Source organism: Peromyscus californicus, unplaced genomic scaffold (genome assembly GCF_007827085.1).
Source record: "Peromyscus californicus insignis strain IS unplaced genomic scaffold, ASM782708v3 Scaffold_8__1_contigs__length_139910024, whole genome shotgun sequence".
Lineage (NCBI taxonomy): Eukaryota > Metazoa > Chordata > Mammalia > Rodentia > Cricetidae > Peromyscus > Peromyscus californicus.
Window position 1 is genome coordinate 62837320 of NW_026294606.1, and position 18588 is coordinate 62855907.

Consider the following 18588-nt stretch of genomic DNA (forward strand, 5'->3'; position numbering starts at 1 on the left):
TTGTCCCTACTCTTGTCACTATCTCTTTCCACCTTGCTTTAGTACCCTCACAGTACCCCAGGCTGACACTAAATTTCTTTACTATATACCTCCCTAAACCAGAATGAAAGCTCCAAGAGAGGAAGAATTTGCTTAACTTACGCTCTATACAAAGGGCATAGCATGAAAAGAAAAAGACAAAGGGCTACGCGAATAACATGAAAACCAAGGATCAGACTTTTCTACCTGTGGCAGCTATCTTATTTCATAAAATCTAGTATTTAATTTTAATATATACCATTATTTTACTTATCATTAAAATGGAAAAATATGTTAATTATTACATGAGTTAATCAACTTTAGAAACTAACCTGACATCAGAAATGATAAAACAGCCGGGCGGTGGTGGCACACGCCTTTAATCCCAGCACTCGGGAGGCAGAGGCAGGCGGATTTCTGTGAGTTCGAGGCCAGCCTGGTCTACAGCGCGAGATCCAGGAAAGGCGCAAAGCTACACAGAGAAACCCTGTCTCGAAAAACCAAAAAAAAAAAAAAAAAAAAAAAAAAAGAAATGATAAAACATAAAGATCCCGATACATGTGCATCCAGGAGCTGTTCTGAGAGCTGGCCTTTATCCTTGTATGTCATGTCTTATTATCTCAGTAGGATATAAGACCCATGAGGACAGATACTCCCTCATGTGTCACTATAGTCCTAGGACCTAGACACATATACATGCTTACTGGCTCAGAGTTGATGCTCAGTAAATATCTGCTAAGTGAACACATGAATCCCTAAAATAATGGCTTAATAGCCAGGGAAATGATTTTGAGGGACCACATGTAACATATGGCAAAGAAAGAGAGTATAGTAAGACTATAAGAGAAGGCACAGGGTCAGAGAACAGATTTCAAGGAAAAGTTTGGCAGCTCAGCATTTTCTTGAGATGTTAGTCAATCTTCTTCTCTACCCATACTGAGCTTCTTTATATATAGTTTACCACGTAAAGATAAGAAATTTATATATTCTAATGAATATATATGCACTTAGGATTTAAATGTCCTTTCCATTAACTCATATCCATTCTGTAAAAGTCAATCAATGCATTTCCATACATATAATGGACAATATTTCTACCACTGAATGTTTTAAAAGTTTCCATTTCTTTTTGTAGGAAAAGAATAACTTAAAATTTATTAAACTAAGTTAATTCTCACACCTGATAACCAACTATTAACTACACAGTGGACATTTCTTACCTGCTGTTTATTGCCTTTTCTTGTTAACATGACAAACGGCATTGTGTCTGCAGACTCTGTCTCTCCTTCCCCCCCACCAAGTGGGGGCCCTTTCCTCAGCTGGCTTTTGAGATGCAAAGGAATAGCAACATCAAGTTGGTGCACTTTAACAGATTCACCACTTCTCTGCTTCAAGACAGAAATTTAAAAAGTATATAAATATTCTGAAACACATAGAAATATAAACATAAACTGCAAACAATGGTATTTCTTTTTCTCTTTTTTTCTTTGAGACAACATTTCTCACTTTTGTAGACCAGGCTGGCCTCAAACTCAGAGAAATCCATCTGCCTCTGCCTCCCAAGTGCTGGGATTAAAGGCGTGCGCCACCACCACCTCCTAGCCAACATGGTATTTCTTAAAACACAACCCTAAGATCCAGGGACTTTGAAACACAAATGATGCCAAGGACTATTTCTCCTCACTACCTAAAAAGCCTTTGTGTCTGATCTCCAAGGAACCATGTGATTTGGCTTCTGTTCACTGCACCAGCCTCCCATAGGCACACAGCACTGCAGGTCCCATAGACTGAGCTCTTCAAAAGCATTCTGTTCTTTCACTCTCATGCCACACATCTGCTTTTGTAATTACCAGAAAATCTCAGTGTGTGAAGTCTGACTCTGCCACTAGACTGAGTGCTTATTACCCTCTCCCCAGCACCCACAGCAGTACTTTACATACAAGAGGGGCTCAAACACTCAAGAACAAATGAAATATGTAGCAATTCATATTAATTTCTTGGTTGTAGTATCAACTGATTTTAGAATTTACAATGAATTTTCCAAATGATTAATTACACGGACCTCCATTGATGCTTACTTAGTGTTAAGCTTGGAGGTAGTAAAAGGATTTAGTCAAGGGGTGGGGGAGATGGCTCAGTAGGTAAAGTGCATGCCATGCATGCATGAGGACCTACGTTTGGATCACTAGCACCCATATAAAAGGCTGGGTATAGTAGTACTTGTAGTCCCAGAGTTGGCAGGAAGATCCCAGGGGCTCACTGACCAGACAGTCTAAGCCAATCTCTAGGTTCAAAAAATAATGTGAAGAGTGACAGACAAGACACACAATCACACACAGGGCAGGGTGGGGGATTTATTTAGTGTACCTTCAGAAAGCTTGTAAACTTTTAAATGAGACATACACATAAGCTATAATACGCTATGGAGGTACTTACTGCCTGTGTAGAGGTGACTAGTTGTGCCTAACTGCGAGTAGGTAGGTACAGGAATTTCATGAAAGATTGAACAGAAATGGGACATTTGAGAATATTAAAGATTTAGTGTAACTTCTACCAAGCAGATGGTAAAATAGCAATTTTGGAAATAGAGAAAAAAATTTAAACAGAAGAACAAGTGCAAAAGCAGGGACCTGAAACGATGTATTTAAGGAAGTGGGAATCTTAAATTTATGCTAAAAATTCCTGTCTACATCCTGATGAATGGAGCAGGCCTGATTCCTTTCAAGGTCTCAAAAATGTTCTTCAAACATCTAAATCATCTTTTGATACAAGCTTCATATATTCAAGAGACTTGCCAATCAAAAAAAATGACAGTTTTATTGATTTTTGTTTTCTAAGTTATGCTTTATTAGAACCGGCCTGATATAGTCCCAGATTCATTAGATTTATAAAGATCTTTTACTTAAAAAATGAAAAGTGTTGTTAGGCAAATCCTGACCTGTATTCTTAAATTATTAATGATTACAAAATTAATACATTCTCTTTGTAAGATATTTAAATACAAAAATGTATTAGTGTATAGACTAATTCCTTTATCTTACCTCTCTCTGCCTCAGCCAACGATGCAACCACCATCAGCAATGGGTTATATTCCTCCAGACTTTCTCTTACATATGCTAACATACACATATAATCAAACAACCAGTTCTAAGCAAATTGTCCTACATTAAACACATATGATTAATTTGTAGTGCCAGAGATTGAGTTCAGGGCCTTGAACACGTCTAGGTACATCCTACCACTGAGCCACATCCTCAACCCTTTTATTATTTTTTTGAGACATGTCTGAACCCACTAAGTTGCCCAGGGTGGCCTTGAACTCATTCTGTAGTCCCATCTAAGAGTGTCACTTTGGCAAGTATTGGAAATTTTAGGAGGTGGGAACTTGCGAGGAAATGCACTATGGAGAAAGTACCTCTGAAGAGTCTTTACCCTGACCCCTTCTGTCTCTGCTTCCCGGCCTCTCTGAGGTAAACAGTCTTTATCATACACCCTACTACCATGCCTCAGCAGAAATGGACTGAAACGGCGCTAAAAGTAAGCTTTCTTCCCTACAAGTTGTTTTTTTAGGTGGTTGTCACAGTGACAAAAGGTCTAACCAATACAAGCTGGCTGCAGGAAGCAAGTGACTGGAGGCATGTTCTTAGGAACGTATTTTGTCTCTGGTCCCTTATGTTTCCTTGGGATGACAGCTTCCTACACCATGCACTTCCTTCATAATGCTTCTGCGCTGCTATAGTCCTAAATGTAATGAAGGCAATCAAGGACTGAAACCATGATCCAAAACAAATTCTTCCTCCTTCAAACTATTTCTTTCAGACATCTGTCACAGCTGCAAAAGATCGAACCCACAAACTGTATCCAGTCAAGTAACTAATAAATCCAGTTCATTCTACAAACTGAAAAGCTCTCAAATCGATGTCTCTGTTTCCTGATACTGTGCTAGACAGATCACCATCTGTTATCCTATCAATTACCAATAGCTTTCTACCCAGGCTTTCAGCTTTTGCAGTCTTGCCCCATCAGAACTACCTCCACATAGGACTTGTTCTTCCAAGGGTTCCCATCATGGTTCTCTGTTCTTGTCACCATTTTCCTGTAGATTATATTCATCGATACTAAGCTTCTATTTAGTTTTCAAAGGCAAGATCTTTTCTGTCTCAAGACTTCTGAAATTTTCTCTACCTTCCCGTAACTAAAAAAATTTATTTTATGTGTGTAAATATTATGTCTGCATTCATGTGACTCTGTACCACTTGTATGCCTGGTCCCTGCAGAGGTGTTGGATCCCCTGAAACTGGTGTACAGATGGTGACACTCTTAGATGAGACTGTACACCAGTTTCAGGGGTGCTTGGAATTGAACCTACATCCTCTGGAAGAGTAGCCAGTGCTCTTAACCGTCAGGCCATCTCACCAGTCCACCTTTAAATAGCTCCATTGTGATATTAAAATTGTCTTCTCCACCATCCCACCTAAGAAGGATCTTCCTTTTCTATAAACTAAAACATGCTATCCTTACCAATTACCACAATTTAGAAGTAATGTACTTGGTAGTTTTAAAATATCTATCCTCTCTAAGAACAGGAAGCGTGTCTGTCTTATTTACTACTTGTACAATCTTAGTCACATAGTAGATGCTCAATATTTATTAAATGGTACTGACTCCATAGCTTCTTTATACAAACTATTTTATTTCTCTTTCAGAAGATCAGAATAATTAATTATGCTTTATTTGACATGCCTCTAAAATGACATGAGATTTACTTCATAAATTAAGGGCTTTTGGGCTAATTATAGTAGTATGTACATGTAATTCAAACAGTTGGGAGGCTGAAGCAGAAAGATCATAAATTTAAGGCCAGCCTGGGCTAATAAGTCTGGGGCCAGCCTCAGCCTCCTAATAGGACTTTGCCTCAAACAACAACAACAACAACACCCCCCAAACAAAACAAAAACCAGAGAAACACTGAAGGCTTCTGTGAAAACCTCCCCACTCCAAAAAAAGGGAAGGAACAGTCCAGACAGGAAGCTATTGAAGAAAGTCCTTAAAAGTTTTTTTTTTTTTTTTTTTTGGTTTTTTTTTCGAGACAGGGTTTCTCTGTGTAGCTTTGCGCCTTTCCTGGAACTCGCTTTGGAGACCAGGCTGGCCTCGAACTCACAGAGATCTGCCTGGCTCTGCCTCCCGAGTGCTGGGATTAAAGGCGTGCGCCACCACCGCCCGGCCCTTAAAAGTTTTGATAAAGATGCTGAAGTGTAGCTCTTCACAGCTGATGGCCTCTGGTGGGGGTGGGGGGCAATGGGGGTGGGAAAGGACTCAGTTTTCTTTAAGGGACTGAGTATGACCAAGTGTCAGTGAATATATGGGCAACACAAATTGGACTTGGTGTTTTAATTTATTTTTTAGTTTTTTTTTTTTTTGGAGGAAGGAGCACAGGGGTGGGAGGGTAGACCTGGGAGGAATGGAAGGCAAGTGTTCAGGGTACACTGTATGAAATTCCCAAATAATTAATAAAAATATTATGTTGGAGACAAAACAAAACAAACAAACAAACAAAAAAAACCCCAATTAACCAAACATCACCACCCCCAAATATATATACCAGAACATCTGAATATATAAGCAAATTGGCCTAATACCTAATATATGTATAATGATATTATAAACTTAATAATAAATACTTTGTTAATACTTTGGAGAGGGATGAAGGAGATATGTTGAACCCTTCAATAACTGTGTCATTAGTAAAATCCAGTATTTCTTCTCTAAAGAACCAGTTCATCATTATATAGTGACTTAATATCTTTTTTTTTTTTTCCAGAGCTGAGGATTGAACCCAGGGCCTTGTGCTTGCGAGGCAAGCGCTCTACCACTGAGCTAAATCCCCAACCCCGTGACTTAATATCTTAAACAAACCAAAAACAAGACAAGAAACCACCTTGCTCTATGGCCTACCCTAGCCACTCCCTGTTTCTCTTCCCTTTCTAGCAGAGACTGATCAATATTTGTCTACATTGAACATTGTCACTTCTTCCCTTCACTGAACCTACCACAGCGCTTGCTCCTCACCAACTCCATGTTCTAACTAAAGCACTGTTATATCACCAAAGAGGGACAGTAATTTAATAAGCAGATGCAAACAACCCAAAGGATTTTCTCTTCAATTATAGAAAAATGTAATTATTCCAAATTACTATGTTATTTTAATAATTACTATACGGAGGGTTAGGGATGCAGTTCAGTGTCCAGCTAGTACGCACAAGGTCTTGGGTTTGAGCTCCAGCATTACATACCAAATCAAAAACAAACAGCCTTGTGAGTTCTGATAAAATCTAGTTTATTAGCTGGGCAGGTGGATCTCTGAGTTCAAGGCCAGCCTGGTCTACAGAGTGAGTTCCAGGACAGCCAGGGCCACAAAGAAAAACCCTGTCTCACCCTCCCCCGCAAATCTAGTTTACTAATGTTGTGAACATAAAGATTTATTGATCTCCTGGTACTGTCCAACACTGATGGTGGGAACCAAGCTGAGTAAGGGTAGTGCATGCTCTTAAAAATGATTGTTCCCAGTCTTACATTAACTACATTTATCCTCCTACCTCTCTCTCTCCCTTTCTCTCCCCTAACTGCAAATCAGGGACCCAGGAGGTGCTGGCAGTCACAACTTATGTACATGAGGGAGATACGCTACAGAGGTGGTTGTTTACAAGGACTCTCACATCAATCAGAATTTTGTGCGCTACAATGTTTTGTGTTCAAAAGAGTCTTTAAATAGAGAATATTTCATACCTGAAGGTTTTCTAGCATCATTTTGTCCAGAGCTTGAATGAAGTCCTCATCTTCTACACAAGGGACATGTTTCAGTCCACCTCCTTTGATCATCACCTCCTTATCAAAACAAAGAAAATGCCACAACAAATTTTCACTGTGACGCTTCACAGGTCAGAGGTTTTCTATACAGATGTGGTCAACATAGCCAAAGAATAAAGGTTAAAAGAACTTGTTACCAAAGGGAAAACTGAGTGCAAGTAAGTTCCCAAGAAAGCTATTTTTTTTTCCATAATCACAGGCTAAAATTCAAATATTCAAAACACTACACAATTAAAAAACAATCCAGCCATACATACAGCATTCTCTTCATCAGTTTCATTCTCCTTGTTGGAATCTGTGAGGTAATCTGTATTCTCCTCTTCCTCTTCTTCTCCCTCATCATCATCATCAGAACCCTCCTGAAATTAACATCAGTAGATGATTAAAACCCTTTGAAAGAGGACTTTACATGCCTTAAGAAGCTTCCTTATATGGAGTCTGTTCAAAATGAATGACAGGACAAAGTCAGAAGGCAACATTCCTACATGCCAGAAGCTAAAAACTAGTCACAGGTCAAACAGTGCACAGAGCTGTTGCATAAACCTGAATTACACGAGAAAGCATTTCCTGAACTTTTAGTCTTTCTCACCTCTAAGGAAATTTCTCACTGTAGCTATTTTTTAATATTCATCTAATTCTACAAAGTTCAAATTTAATATCACCAGTTAAAAGCCATAATATAGCACTAAATTTTACAAGGTGCTTTAGTTTAGAAATGTTATCTTGTACTTTATTGTTCCCACTTTTTACAGTAAAAACAGAATAAAAATTCAATTTGCAGCTCAGAATAGTTTACTTTTTTTTTTTTTTTTTTTTTTTTTTTTTTAATTTTTCGAGACAGGGTTTCTCTGTGTAGTTTTGGTGCCTGTCCTAGATCTCACTCTGTAGACCAGGCTGGCCTCGAACTCGCAGAGATCCGCCTGGCTCTGACTCCCAGTGCTGGGATTAAAGGCGTGTGCCACCACCGCCCGGTGCAGCTCAGAATAGTTAGGTAACTTGCCCAAGGACCCACTGCTACTCAATAGACACATTACTTTACTCTCAAACATGAGATTCCTTTTTTCTTCTTTTTAGCTTCCCTGAATGAGTGAAAACATATGTTATTCTTTCTGTGGCTTATTTCACTTAACACAATATCCTTCAGTTCCATTCACACTGGCACAAGTGACAAGACAGCATTTTTCATAGAAGAGAATTAACGTTTCATAATGTAGGCATACCATATTTTCTTCTAAACCACAGAAATCATCAATGTTTGAGAGAGAATTGATAATTACCAACCTGATCATTACATAGTGTATCTAGGTATCACAAACAATACAGTCAGTAACTAGGTCAACTAGGTGTCAATAAAAGTTTTAAGTCCACTATCCTAAACTCAGCTGCTTTTCAATGTGCCAAGATAAGTGAGAAATACTCCCTAAAATAAATGACTTAAATCTGTGTGGGGGACCAGCTGCCACCATTATTTTCCCCATGGACTCTTGAGGAATAAAGTATAAGAGACTTAGTTAGAAATAGAGGGGAGAAAAACAGAGAGAAAACACAGGATAGACTCAAGTGGGCCTGGATCCTTATCCACCAGCCCAGAACTTTATTCCAAAGGTCTAAAAAATAATTCCAAAGTCCCAAAAGTATACTCTTACTACAAACATCTGTAAAGTTTTTAGAATTATACATGGAAAGATTGCATAAAGAATATGATGGCTAGTAAGTAAGAGTGTTCTCCAGAAAGCCTGATGACCTGAGCTTGATCCCTGGAGTAGTGGAATGAAAGAACTGACTCCCACGAGCTGTCTTATGACCTTCAAATATGTGCTGAGGTACATATGCACCCATACCTACCCACCACCTCCAATAAATAATAAAAGTTAAAAAAAACCACTAAAGCATAAACTTTATTTTCTAAATGCAAGAATTATTTAAGGTAGCTCTGCAATTTAAAATTAAATTCACAAATGATGTTCTTAGTTAGGCATAGTGTATATGCTTAAATAAATCCCAGTAGCTAAGGGAGCATGGTCAGTTCAAGGTTATACTGTTGAGTTTCTGTTTGAGCCAAGCTAGAGTCACCTGAGAAGAGGGAACCTCAAATGAGTAATTGCCTCCATCAGATTGACCTGTGGGCATGTGCACGGGGCATTATTTTAATTAATATTTGATGTGGGATGGGCCAGGCCACTCTGGGCAGGTGGTCTTGGATTATTTAAAAAAAAAAAAATAACTGGGCAGGGCTAGAGAGATGGCTCAGCATTAAGAGCACTGGCTGCTCTTCCAGAGGTCCTGAGTTCAATTCCCAGCACCCACATGGCAGCTCACAATTGTCTGTAACTCCAGTTCCAGGGTACCTGACATCCTCACACAGACATACATATAGGTAAACACCAATGCACATAAAACAACAATAACAAAACAAAAAACAAACAAAATCCTGGGCAAGTCAGTAAGCAGTATTCCTCCAGAGTCTCTGCTTCACTCTCTGCATCTAGACTCCTGTCTTGGCTTTCCGCAATGAAGGCCTGCAACCTGTAACATCAAGTACACCTTCCTCCTTCCCAAGCTGCTTTTGATGGTGGTGTTTATCACAACAGCAAAAACCCAAGTAGGACAAAGGTCATCTTCAGGTACAGAGTAAATTCAAGAGCAGCCTAGGGTACATGAGACCCTGTCTCAAAAACAAGCAAGCAAGCAAACAAAAACACACAAAACAAAAAGCTCATCTTATATTTGCCCTTGAAGAAAATGAATTATTGTTTGTGTTGTGTGTATAATATATTTTAGGGGACAGGGTCTCTCAATGAATCTAGAACTCATTGATTTGGTTAGACTGGGTGGCCAGGGATCCTCTGGGATTATCTCATCTCAGCCTCAGAACTGGGATTATATGTGGGTGCTGGAGATAAAATTCAGGTGTTCGAATTTTGCAAGGCAAGCACTTTACCAAATAAGCCATCTTCCCAGCCCCCTCCCATGAATCCATTAATAATAAAAGATGCTTCCTATTAAAAAACTAAATTAAACTAAGCTAAATGAATTAACACCACCCTCTTATTTCTCAGATTATAAAACTGCATCTCAGGATTGGTTCAAGGACTCCCACAGAGTACAAGTATCTCCAGATCGCTTAAACTATCTAATGCAATGTAAGTGCTACACAGCATTTTCTCAGGTATGACTAAAATGGTCTGCATGTTTAGAACAAATGTATGATTCTCGAATATTTTTTATATGTGAATAGTTGAATGTATAGAAGAAGGGCCAACTGGATAAAAACATTCATTTTTGAAAAATAAGAATACATCTGTCCTGATATCCCTAAATACTAACATAATAATGGGTAAAATTATAAAGTGATCGTTAATACACCATAAAACCTGAGCTGGTAAGGAGAGGCAACATAAAAAACAAAGTGCCCATGATGTATACTGGCTCTGCTACTACTCTGAGAGTGTGGGCAAATTATTTACCCTGTTTGTACTTTAGTTTCTCACTAATATCAACTGTATTCATAAGAAACAATCACATACAGTACCTATGATAGTGAACAGAATAGCAAATGTTCAGTAAATAACTATTATTGCTATTATAACAATGAATCTTATACTTTCTTTTGATAAATTACATGTTGCAGAAAATTATGTTTTAGTAGATCATCTACTTAATCTTCAGTAGTTATTCGAGTTTTATAGCTGATATTTAAGAAAAAATATCCTGGTTGGGAGATGCTAAGACATATAAAACAACAAGATGGGGCTGGAGAGATGGCTCAATGATTAGGAACACGTGCTGTTCTTGCAGAGGATCCTGGTCCAGTTCCTAGAACCCACATGACAGCTCACAATGGTCTGTAGTCCAGCTGTAAAGGCTCAGTGCCCTCTTATGGCTTCTGGGGGCACTGCACATACATGGTATAACTATACATACATACATATATACATACATACATACATACATGTAAGTAAAACACTCATACACATAAAAAAATAGAACCAAGATGAAAACAGAACAGTAGCTCTGTTGAGAGGGGTACTGAAGAACTGAACTCAAGGTTATACACATGCTAAACATATATATACCACTGAGCTAAATCCTTATGATGCCCTCCTGTAAACAGTCTTAGAATACCCCTCCCCATGTTTATTACTCCACAACACATCTTTCTTTTTCAATAATTTCCCTGCTTGGATTTGGAGGATAGCTATAGGGAACAATGACCTTGGAGGGTGAGGAGAAGCATTCCAATCTCATTTTTCTCAAAAGTCAACAACATCTTTTCAGACAGCCACATAACCCCTGCAATTAAACATTTTGTTTGTATTTCTCCTTAGCAGAGATATATCATGTGCAATGTTACCTTCTTTGATTTGAAATATAAGTAATACCCTTCCAAAGCAAAAATTTCAATATTGAAAACAAAGAAATGGGGGCTGGAGAGACAGATGGCTCAGTAATTAAGAGCACTGGTTGCTCCTCCAAAAGACCCAGGTTCAATTCCCAGCATCTACATGGCAGTTCACAACTGTCTGTAACTCTAGTTCCAGAGGATCTGACACCCTTACAGACATATATGCAGGCAAAACCCAATGTACATTAAATTAATAAATCTTTTAAAAAAGTTTTAAGAGAACAAAGAAATGCATTTAAAAAGAAAAAGACACCTTGCATTCTTCACGTAAGAAAGCTGTTTCATCTATACTGAGGATGTTAGATTCATTAGACCTTTGTCCATCTAATTAATCACACAGAAAAATTCGAAGACAATTATTAGTCTCAAAATCTAAAAGGAAATGCTGTCTCATTTCCCTCTGTTATATAAAGTACTTATGCCAATTAAATTTATATTACAGAATTTTTTCTATAACAATTTCATTTTGAAAATAAATCAACATAATGTCTGTCTATTATGCTGAAACCAATTATGGAAGCATACTCCAGCTTTCAATTGTTAATTTATTTTTTATCTACTTTAAGGGAGCTGTAGGTTTGAAAGAGAAAGCAGCAGCACATAAATATTAAAAAGTACATTCCTGCTTTCTATGAATACTAGCCAATTATGAAAGCCACACATATTGACTCTTCTGCTTTTCACAATCATTCATTTCTAACTAACAGTAAAACTACTTGTGTAGTTAAATCACACCACATGTTTGTTAACAGCCAGAGAACTTACGGGCTTAAAGAAAACATGGTCTTGCAGATTTTCACTTCTCCCTGCAGAAAATCTTAATTACCTTAAATTATTGGGCCCTTTACTCTTTAATTCTAAATGGAGCTTTAAAAATATCTACTTTATGACTCTAAGAACAATTAATATTCCTTTAAACACTAAACTACATATATTCTCTAAATATCTAAGTTCCATATACTCAAACCAAAACTTTGAAACTCAAACTCAATTTCTTCAAATACTTAAGTATTAATTATAAGCTTTTTTTCAATGTTGAATGAAAATCACACTTCTAAGCTATCACACTATCATAAATGCCTTAAGCACTCAACACAAAAAGTCATATACACTTAAATCATAATGATTTTGTGATTTGGATGTATACAAAAGTCAGGGAACAACTGTTCAACTTCTGATTTAAATTTTACCTTCATTATTATTCTACCTTATATTTAGCCTACTTAAAAACAAAACAAACAAGCCGGGCGGTGGTGGCGCACGCCTTTAATCCCAGCACTCGGGAGGCAGAGCCAGGCGGATCTCTGTGAGTTCGAGGCCAGCCTGGGCTACCAAGTGAGTTCCAGGAAAAGGCGCAAAGCTACACAGAGAAACCCTGTCTCGAAAAACCAAAAAAAAAAAAAAAAAAAAAAAGTCCTATTTTTTTATTTTTATATATATATATATATATATATATATATATGTATGATTTATTTTTTTCATTGTATCTGCATGACTATTTTGTCTGTATACACATATGTACATTATGTGTGCCTAGTGCCTGGGGACAGAGAGGGAGCTGTCTCCTTTGGAACTGGAACTATAGGCATTTGTGGGCTGCCTATAAGTGGGTACTAGGGAGTGACCCTGTGTTCACTATATGAGTAATAAGTGCTCTTAACCACTGAGTCATTTCTCCAGCTTCTACTTTATATTAAATTACATGCATGTGTTTGTCTGTGTACAGGTATATGTATGTGACCACAGAGACCAGAAGAAGGACATGGGGCTGGAGTTAGGGGTAATTCTGAGTCACTGAAGTGGGTGCTGAGAACTGAATTCAGGTCCTGTGCAGGAACAGTGTGTGCTCTTAACTTCTGAGCTGTCATTCCAGATCCTACCCTTTCTTTATTTGAGACAGGGTCTCTCATTAGCCTGGAACTCACCAAGTAGGCAGGGCTGGTTAGGCAATGAGCTCCAGGGATCCACTTGTCTTCACTCTCCAGATCTATAATTTCAAGCACTTATTACCCTATCTGGCTTAGGTTTGTTTGTTTTAAGATAGGGTCTCTGGACTGGAGAGATGGCTCAGAGGTTAAGAACACTGACTGCTCTTTCAGAGGTCCTGAGTTCAATTCCCAGCAACCACATGGTGGCTCACAACCATCTGTAATGAGATCTGGCGCCCTCTTCTGGCCTGCAGACATATATGCAGGCAGAACATTGTATGCATAATAAATAAATAAATCTTTAAAAAAAAAAAAAAAGATAGGGTCTCTCTACGTAGCCCTAGCTGTCCGGGAACTCACTATCTAGATCAGGCTGGCCTTGAACTCACAGAGATCTGCCTGCCTCTGCTTCCCAAGTGCTGGGATTAAAGACACATGCTGTCATGCCTGTTTTGTTTGTTTGTATTAAAAAAAAATTTTTTTTGTACTTGTATTTTGGGGATTGAATGCAGGTACTCTTGATTGCATGACAAGCATATCACAAAGTAAGCTATTTTCCCAGGACCAAGAAAACATTTCAGTGGATCATAAATGGCAGAGAAGCAATTTCACATACTTTGGCCTAAGAGTCATAAATACCAAAAGGGCAAACTAATTATTATGTTCAATGAACTTCAGATTTCAGAACTACTCAAGTTGGTAAGAATAAAGCAAAAGCCGGGCGGTGGTGGCGCATGCCTTTAATCCCAGCACTCGGGAGGCAGAGCCAGGCGAATCTCTGTGAGTTCGAGGCCAGCCTGGGCTACAGAGTGAGTTCCAGGAGAGGCGCAAAGCTACACAGAGAAACCCTGTCTCGAAAAACCAAAAAAAAAAAAAAAAAAAGAATAAAGCAAAATATATGAATATTTAGTCAATACAATTGTTTTTCATATTGTAAAGCCCACAGATTGTCCACATTCAACAATAAGATTAAGATACATAGGAGATCAAAACAATATTTTTCTCAAATTGCTAATTAAATAAAAATGCTATGATCAACCTAATATTAGTGTCTATAAAAACCCTTAATCAAGGGATGTTATAATATAAATATATTAGTTACATTTTCAGCAATAAAACTAAGGAGAAGATCTCTATTAATTAGGAAGTCTTCACTCAGGCTGGAGAGATGGCTCGGCATGGAAAAGCACTTACTGCCAAACCTAGTGGCCTAAGTACAACCTCAAACCTGAGGAGAAAACTTACTCCTACAAATTGATCCCTGAGCTCCACTTGGGTGCTGTGGCACAGGGTGTGTGTGTGTGTGTGTGTGTGTGTGTGTGTGTGTGTGTGTACATATATACAAACTAATGTAATAAAAAAGCTTTAAAAATATTTACTCAATCAAAATATTCTTCTACACATATATCCACAAACTTATCTGTTAGAAATAAAAGTAATTACTTCTTCTTCTGGCTCATTTACTTCACTTTCATTTCCAGACTGTTCTTCAGTTTCAGCTCCTCCTTCTTCTTCTTCTTCATCCTCTTCAAGATTGTCCCCTTCTGTTATAGAATCTTTGGACTCTTTGTCATTTACTAGGCCTTGAAAACAGGACAAAAGTAGAAAAATACATTTAGAAAGATAAATGCTATACTATTGCTTTTATACCACTTCACATAAAAAGTATGAATTAAATAATAGCCATTTTCTCAGAACAATAAATAATCAGAATTGAAAATAATTGTGAGAAACACTGTAAAAAACTGTACATTTCTAAGCCACCAGACTAGAAAAAAAGAAAAATAATATGTATATATACCTCTTTTCCCCTTTCTTATAGCTTCGACTACTTAAAAGATTATCCTGTTTAAGCTCAGTCTCAGACATATATAGAACCGACCCCATGCCCACACTCTACAAATAATAGTTCAACAATCTCTAAAACTACAAAATAAATAAGTGAATAAAAATCATGTCACTTTAATGGAGAAATTACATTTGGCTATCAATCTGAATACATTTATTTATTTTTATTTTTTATTTTTTGGTTTTTCGAGACAGGGTTTCTCTGTGTAGTTTTGGAGCCTGTCCTGGATCTCGCTCTCGCTCTCGCTCTGTAGCCCAGGCTGGCCTCGAACTCACAGAGATCCACCTGCCTCTGCCTCCCGAGTGCTGGGATTAAAGGCGTGAGCCCATCACCACCTGGCTCTGAATACACTTTTAAGAGGAAAGAGGCAAAAGGACATGACAGCTTTGTTACACAGTTTAAGTTTTTCTTCAGTAGCAGCATTTTCTTCCTCAGGGAATTTACTGGCCCAAATCTTTCCCTTCCTGTGTACTTCTCCATCTCACTGTGCAGCTCTTCCTCATACTGGACTGAATTCCAACCAACTGTCCTACTTTGAAGATACACATGACACAGTTTTATCCGACCTGTTTCCCAACTCTTCCCCACACCTTGCACAGAACACGTTGTCTTTAATGTTGTTCATCCACTCACTATCCTTCCCAATGGAGTATAATGGAACATGCTGCTTGATCTCATCTGTTCCTCCAATCTGGTGTAAGATTACCTACTGCCTGTTCCTGAAGCACATGTTGATGCTATGACATCTTACTTCTTTTCTAATAATTCCACAAATGTTGCATAAGACCATTAAGGATAAAGAACTTAGTTTACATATTTCAAATTTATAGCAGAGGCTATAAATTGGTAATATAATAGATATTTAGTAAATAAATTCTAGTTACTCACAGAATGTTAGTGAAATACAGGAAGAATTACTGGTAATGTGTATTTGTCTTTTCATTTTATGAATACTGAATGTGAGAGTTTGAATAACCAGACAAATCAGTAACAAGAGAAATTTACTCTAGTTCTCTAAGCCTAAGCAAGTGGTGAAATTATACAAGTACCGAGAAATTAAAGTACCTATTTTCAGTCTGGATGGAAAAGGAGAATAGATGAATGAGGCTCAGAAGTATCTGTTTTTAAAGTGAAATTGATACTGAAGAAAAACTGATGGTGTCTCAGGTTACCTTTCCATTAATAAAAGTATTTACTTATTGCTTACTAGCTTTCATACGTAAAAGTTGCAGATTTTATACATGTACATGTTTGATTGATTCTAAAATATTGATTTATTTGTGTATGCGTATAAGTATGTTGCGTGTATATCATGCCATGGCATGAGTGTGGAAGTCAGAGGACAACCTGAAGAAATCAGTTCTCTCCTACCATGTGGGTTCCAGGAATCAAAGTCAAGGTCACATTGGGTGGCAAGCATCCTTAACTGCTGAGCCATCAGCTCTTCCAGAGGACCTAGGTTCAATTCCCTGCACCCATAAGGCAGCTCACACCTGTCTGTAATTCCAGTTTCAGGGGACCGCACACCCATAGCAATGTACCAATGCACATAAATAATAATAAAAAAAATTTGACTAATAATTATCAAAGGCAAACAATGCAAAGCCAGGAGTTTACAATCTAAATGTTATCAGTAAACATATCAACACAGTGATAACTTATGTGATATGAAACATTATCACATTATTGTCTTCCCTCATTTAAATATGCATCACTAAGAAAACATTATGTAAGCAACTGTTTTGATAGTCATGCTTCCAAAGTATCAGGAAAAATAATATTATTTCTAACATTTACATATGTACTGCAACAAAGCTTCAAAACCAATTTGTAAGTACTGCGTTTTGCATTTGCTCAACTATGTAAGAATGATCAAACTCCGAATACCTAGGAAACTGTCAATGTAAACAATATATATATGAACCATATAAAGGACATATGGATAACAAAATGTAAAATACAGACAAAATCTAGAATATTAAAATGTTAGAAGTATACTTGGGGAACAAAATAAAACACATTTTATCTTTCAACTTCAATTGCTTGATAATTCAGTTTTCTTGCTCATCACAGGAGTGGTAATAGCTACAATGCCTCTTTTCAGGTCATTTAACTTGTATTTCTCTGCTTAGCTGAAGTTATCCTCCATATATTTGGAAGTCATTAGAGCATGTGTTTTTGTTTTTTGGTTTTTTTTTGGGTTTTTTTTTTTTGTTGTTGTTATGTTTTTCAGACAAGGTTTCTATGTAGCTTTGGAGTCTGTCCTGGAACTCGCTCTGTAGACCAGGCTGGCCTCGAACTCACAGAGATCCACCTGCCTCTGCCCACCAAGTGCTGGGATTAAAGAGCTAAGAGCATGTGTTTTTTTTATCCTGTCTTATATATTAACTGGTGCTTTAATTTGAGCTTTGTTGGTCACAAATAACACCTGAATCATTCTAGCAAACAAATCATACACATTAAAACAAACTTTCTTGGTTTACATATGTCATATTCATTTACCTATCCTTACAGATGCTATTCTATCAGTTTGCCTGTGCAGTTCATATAAAAGTGGTAATAACCTGGCATGGAAATAATTTTTCTCTTAAGTTCAAATTGTATAAAATGTGTGCATTTGTGCGGTTTTGTAGGTTTGTTATTTTGTTTTTCTGGGACAGAGTCTCCCTTAATAGTCATACTGGCCTTTGACTCTTGGCCTCTGCCTTCCAAGCGCTGAGAGTACAGGTGTATATGCCACTGGACCACATATATGAAAATTTTCCAGCAACCAAATTTATTATTTTTGGGTACATTCTTCTACAGTTTTAAAATGGAAACACTAGTACTAGATCATTTTTAAGCCTTTAAAAAATAAATATTCAACCCATTTGGTTCACTGGTTTTCTTTATTCTATTTTCAAGAATCTGTATTCATTATATGCTGAATTGCCTTATATTTAATTAGAATTAGTTTTAGATCTTTAATAGTTTTTTGGCTTTGTTTAGAATTTAAGAAATATATTCTTTTGCTTTAAAATATATTTTTATTAATATGACTACCTTACTTTCTTTTTCTTTTTTGGTTTTTCAAGACAGGGTTTCTCTGTGTAGCTCTGGCTGTCCTGGAACTCACTTTGTAGCTGGCCTCAAACTCACAGAGATCTGCCTGCCTCTGCCTCCCGAGTGCTGGGATTAAAGGTGTGCGCCACCACCACCTGGCTTGAATATCTTATTTTTACTTCTCTCATTTCTGTTCTTTGCAGTACTAGTTGGAACTTCCAAAATAAAATTAAATGATAATCATTTTGGCTTTTTAAGATTTTTGTAATTTAAAGAAAAATATCTTAGCCCCCTTTTCTTTTTATCTACCTAAAGAAACTAAAGTCAATTTAAAAAAAATAACACAATGACGTAAAATTGGGAAAATCTTAGAGTCAAACAATAAAATTAAGTAATTAATATCCAAACAAAGAAATATAATCTATTAAAAAAAAGATTTAAAAGTCCAGTTAGAAAACTACAAAAACCATGAAAAATTA

At 37.2% G+C, this 18588-nt stretch overlaps 1 protein-coding gene across 5 annotated transcripts in view; it reads right to left on the reverse strand.

Moving 5' to 3' along the window:
- Upf2 (UPF2 regulator of nonsense mediated mRNA decay) overlaps positions 1 to 18588 on the reverse strand; it is a 122081-nt gene that overhangs the window by 15802 nt on the left and 87691 nt on the right. For 3 of the 5 annotated variants that reach the window (XM_052727472.1, XM_052727473.1, XM_052727475.1), the window contains 4 exons: positions 14662 to 14801; positions 7143 to 7244; positions 6805 to 6903; positions 1239 to 1406 (listed from right to left, as the gene is read on the reverse strand). In XM_052727472.1, coding sequence (XP_052583432.1) covers positions 1239 to 1406; positions 6805 to 6903; positions 7143 to 7244; positions 14662 to 14801 — 509 coding nt within the window. The remainder of the gene's footprint in view (positions 1 to 1238; positions 1407 to 6804; positions 6904 to 7142; positions 7245 to 14661; positions 14802 to 18588) is intronic. The other 2 variants (XM_052727474.1, XM_052727476.1) reach the window with 1 other exon arrangement.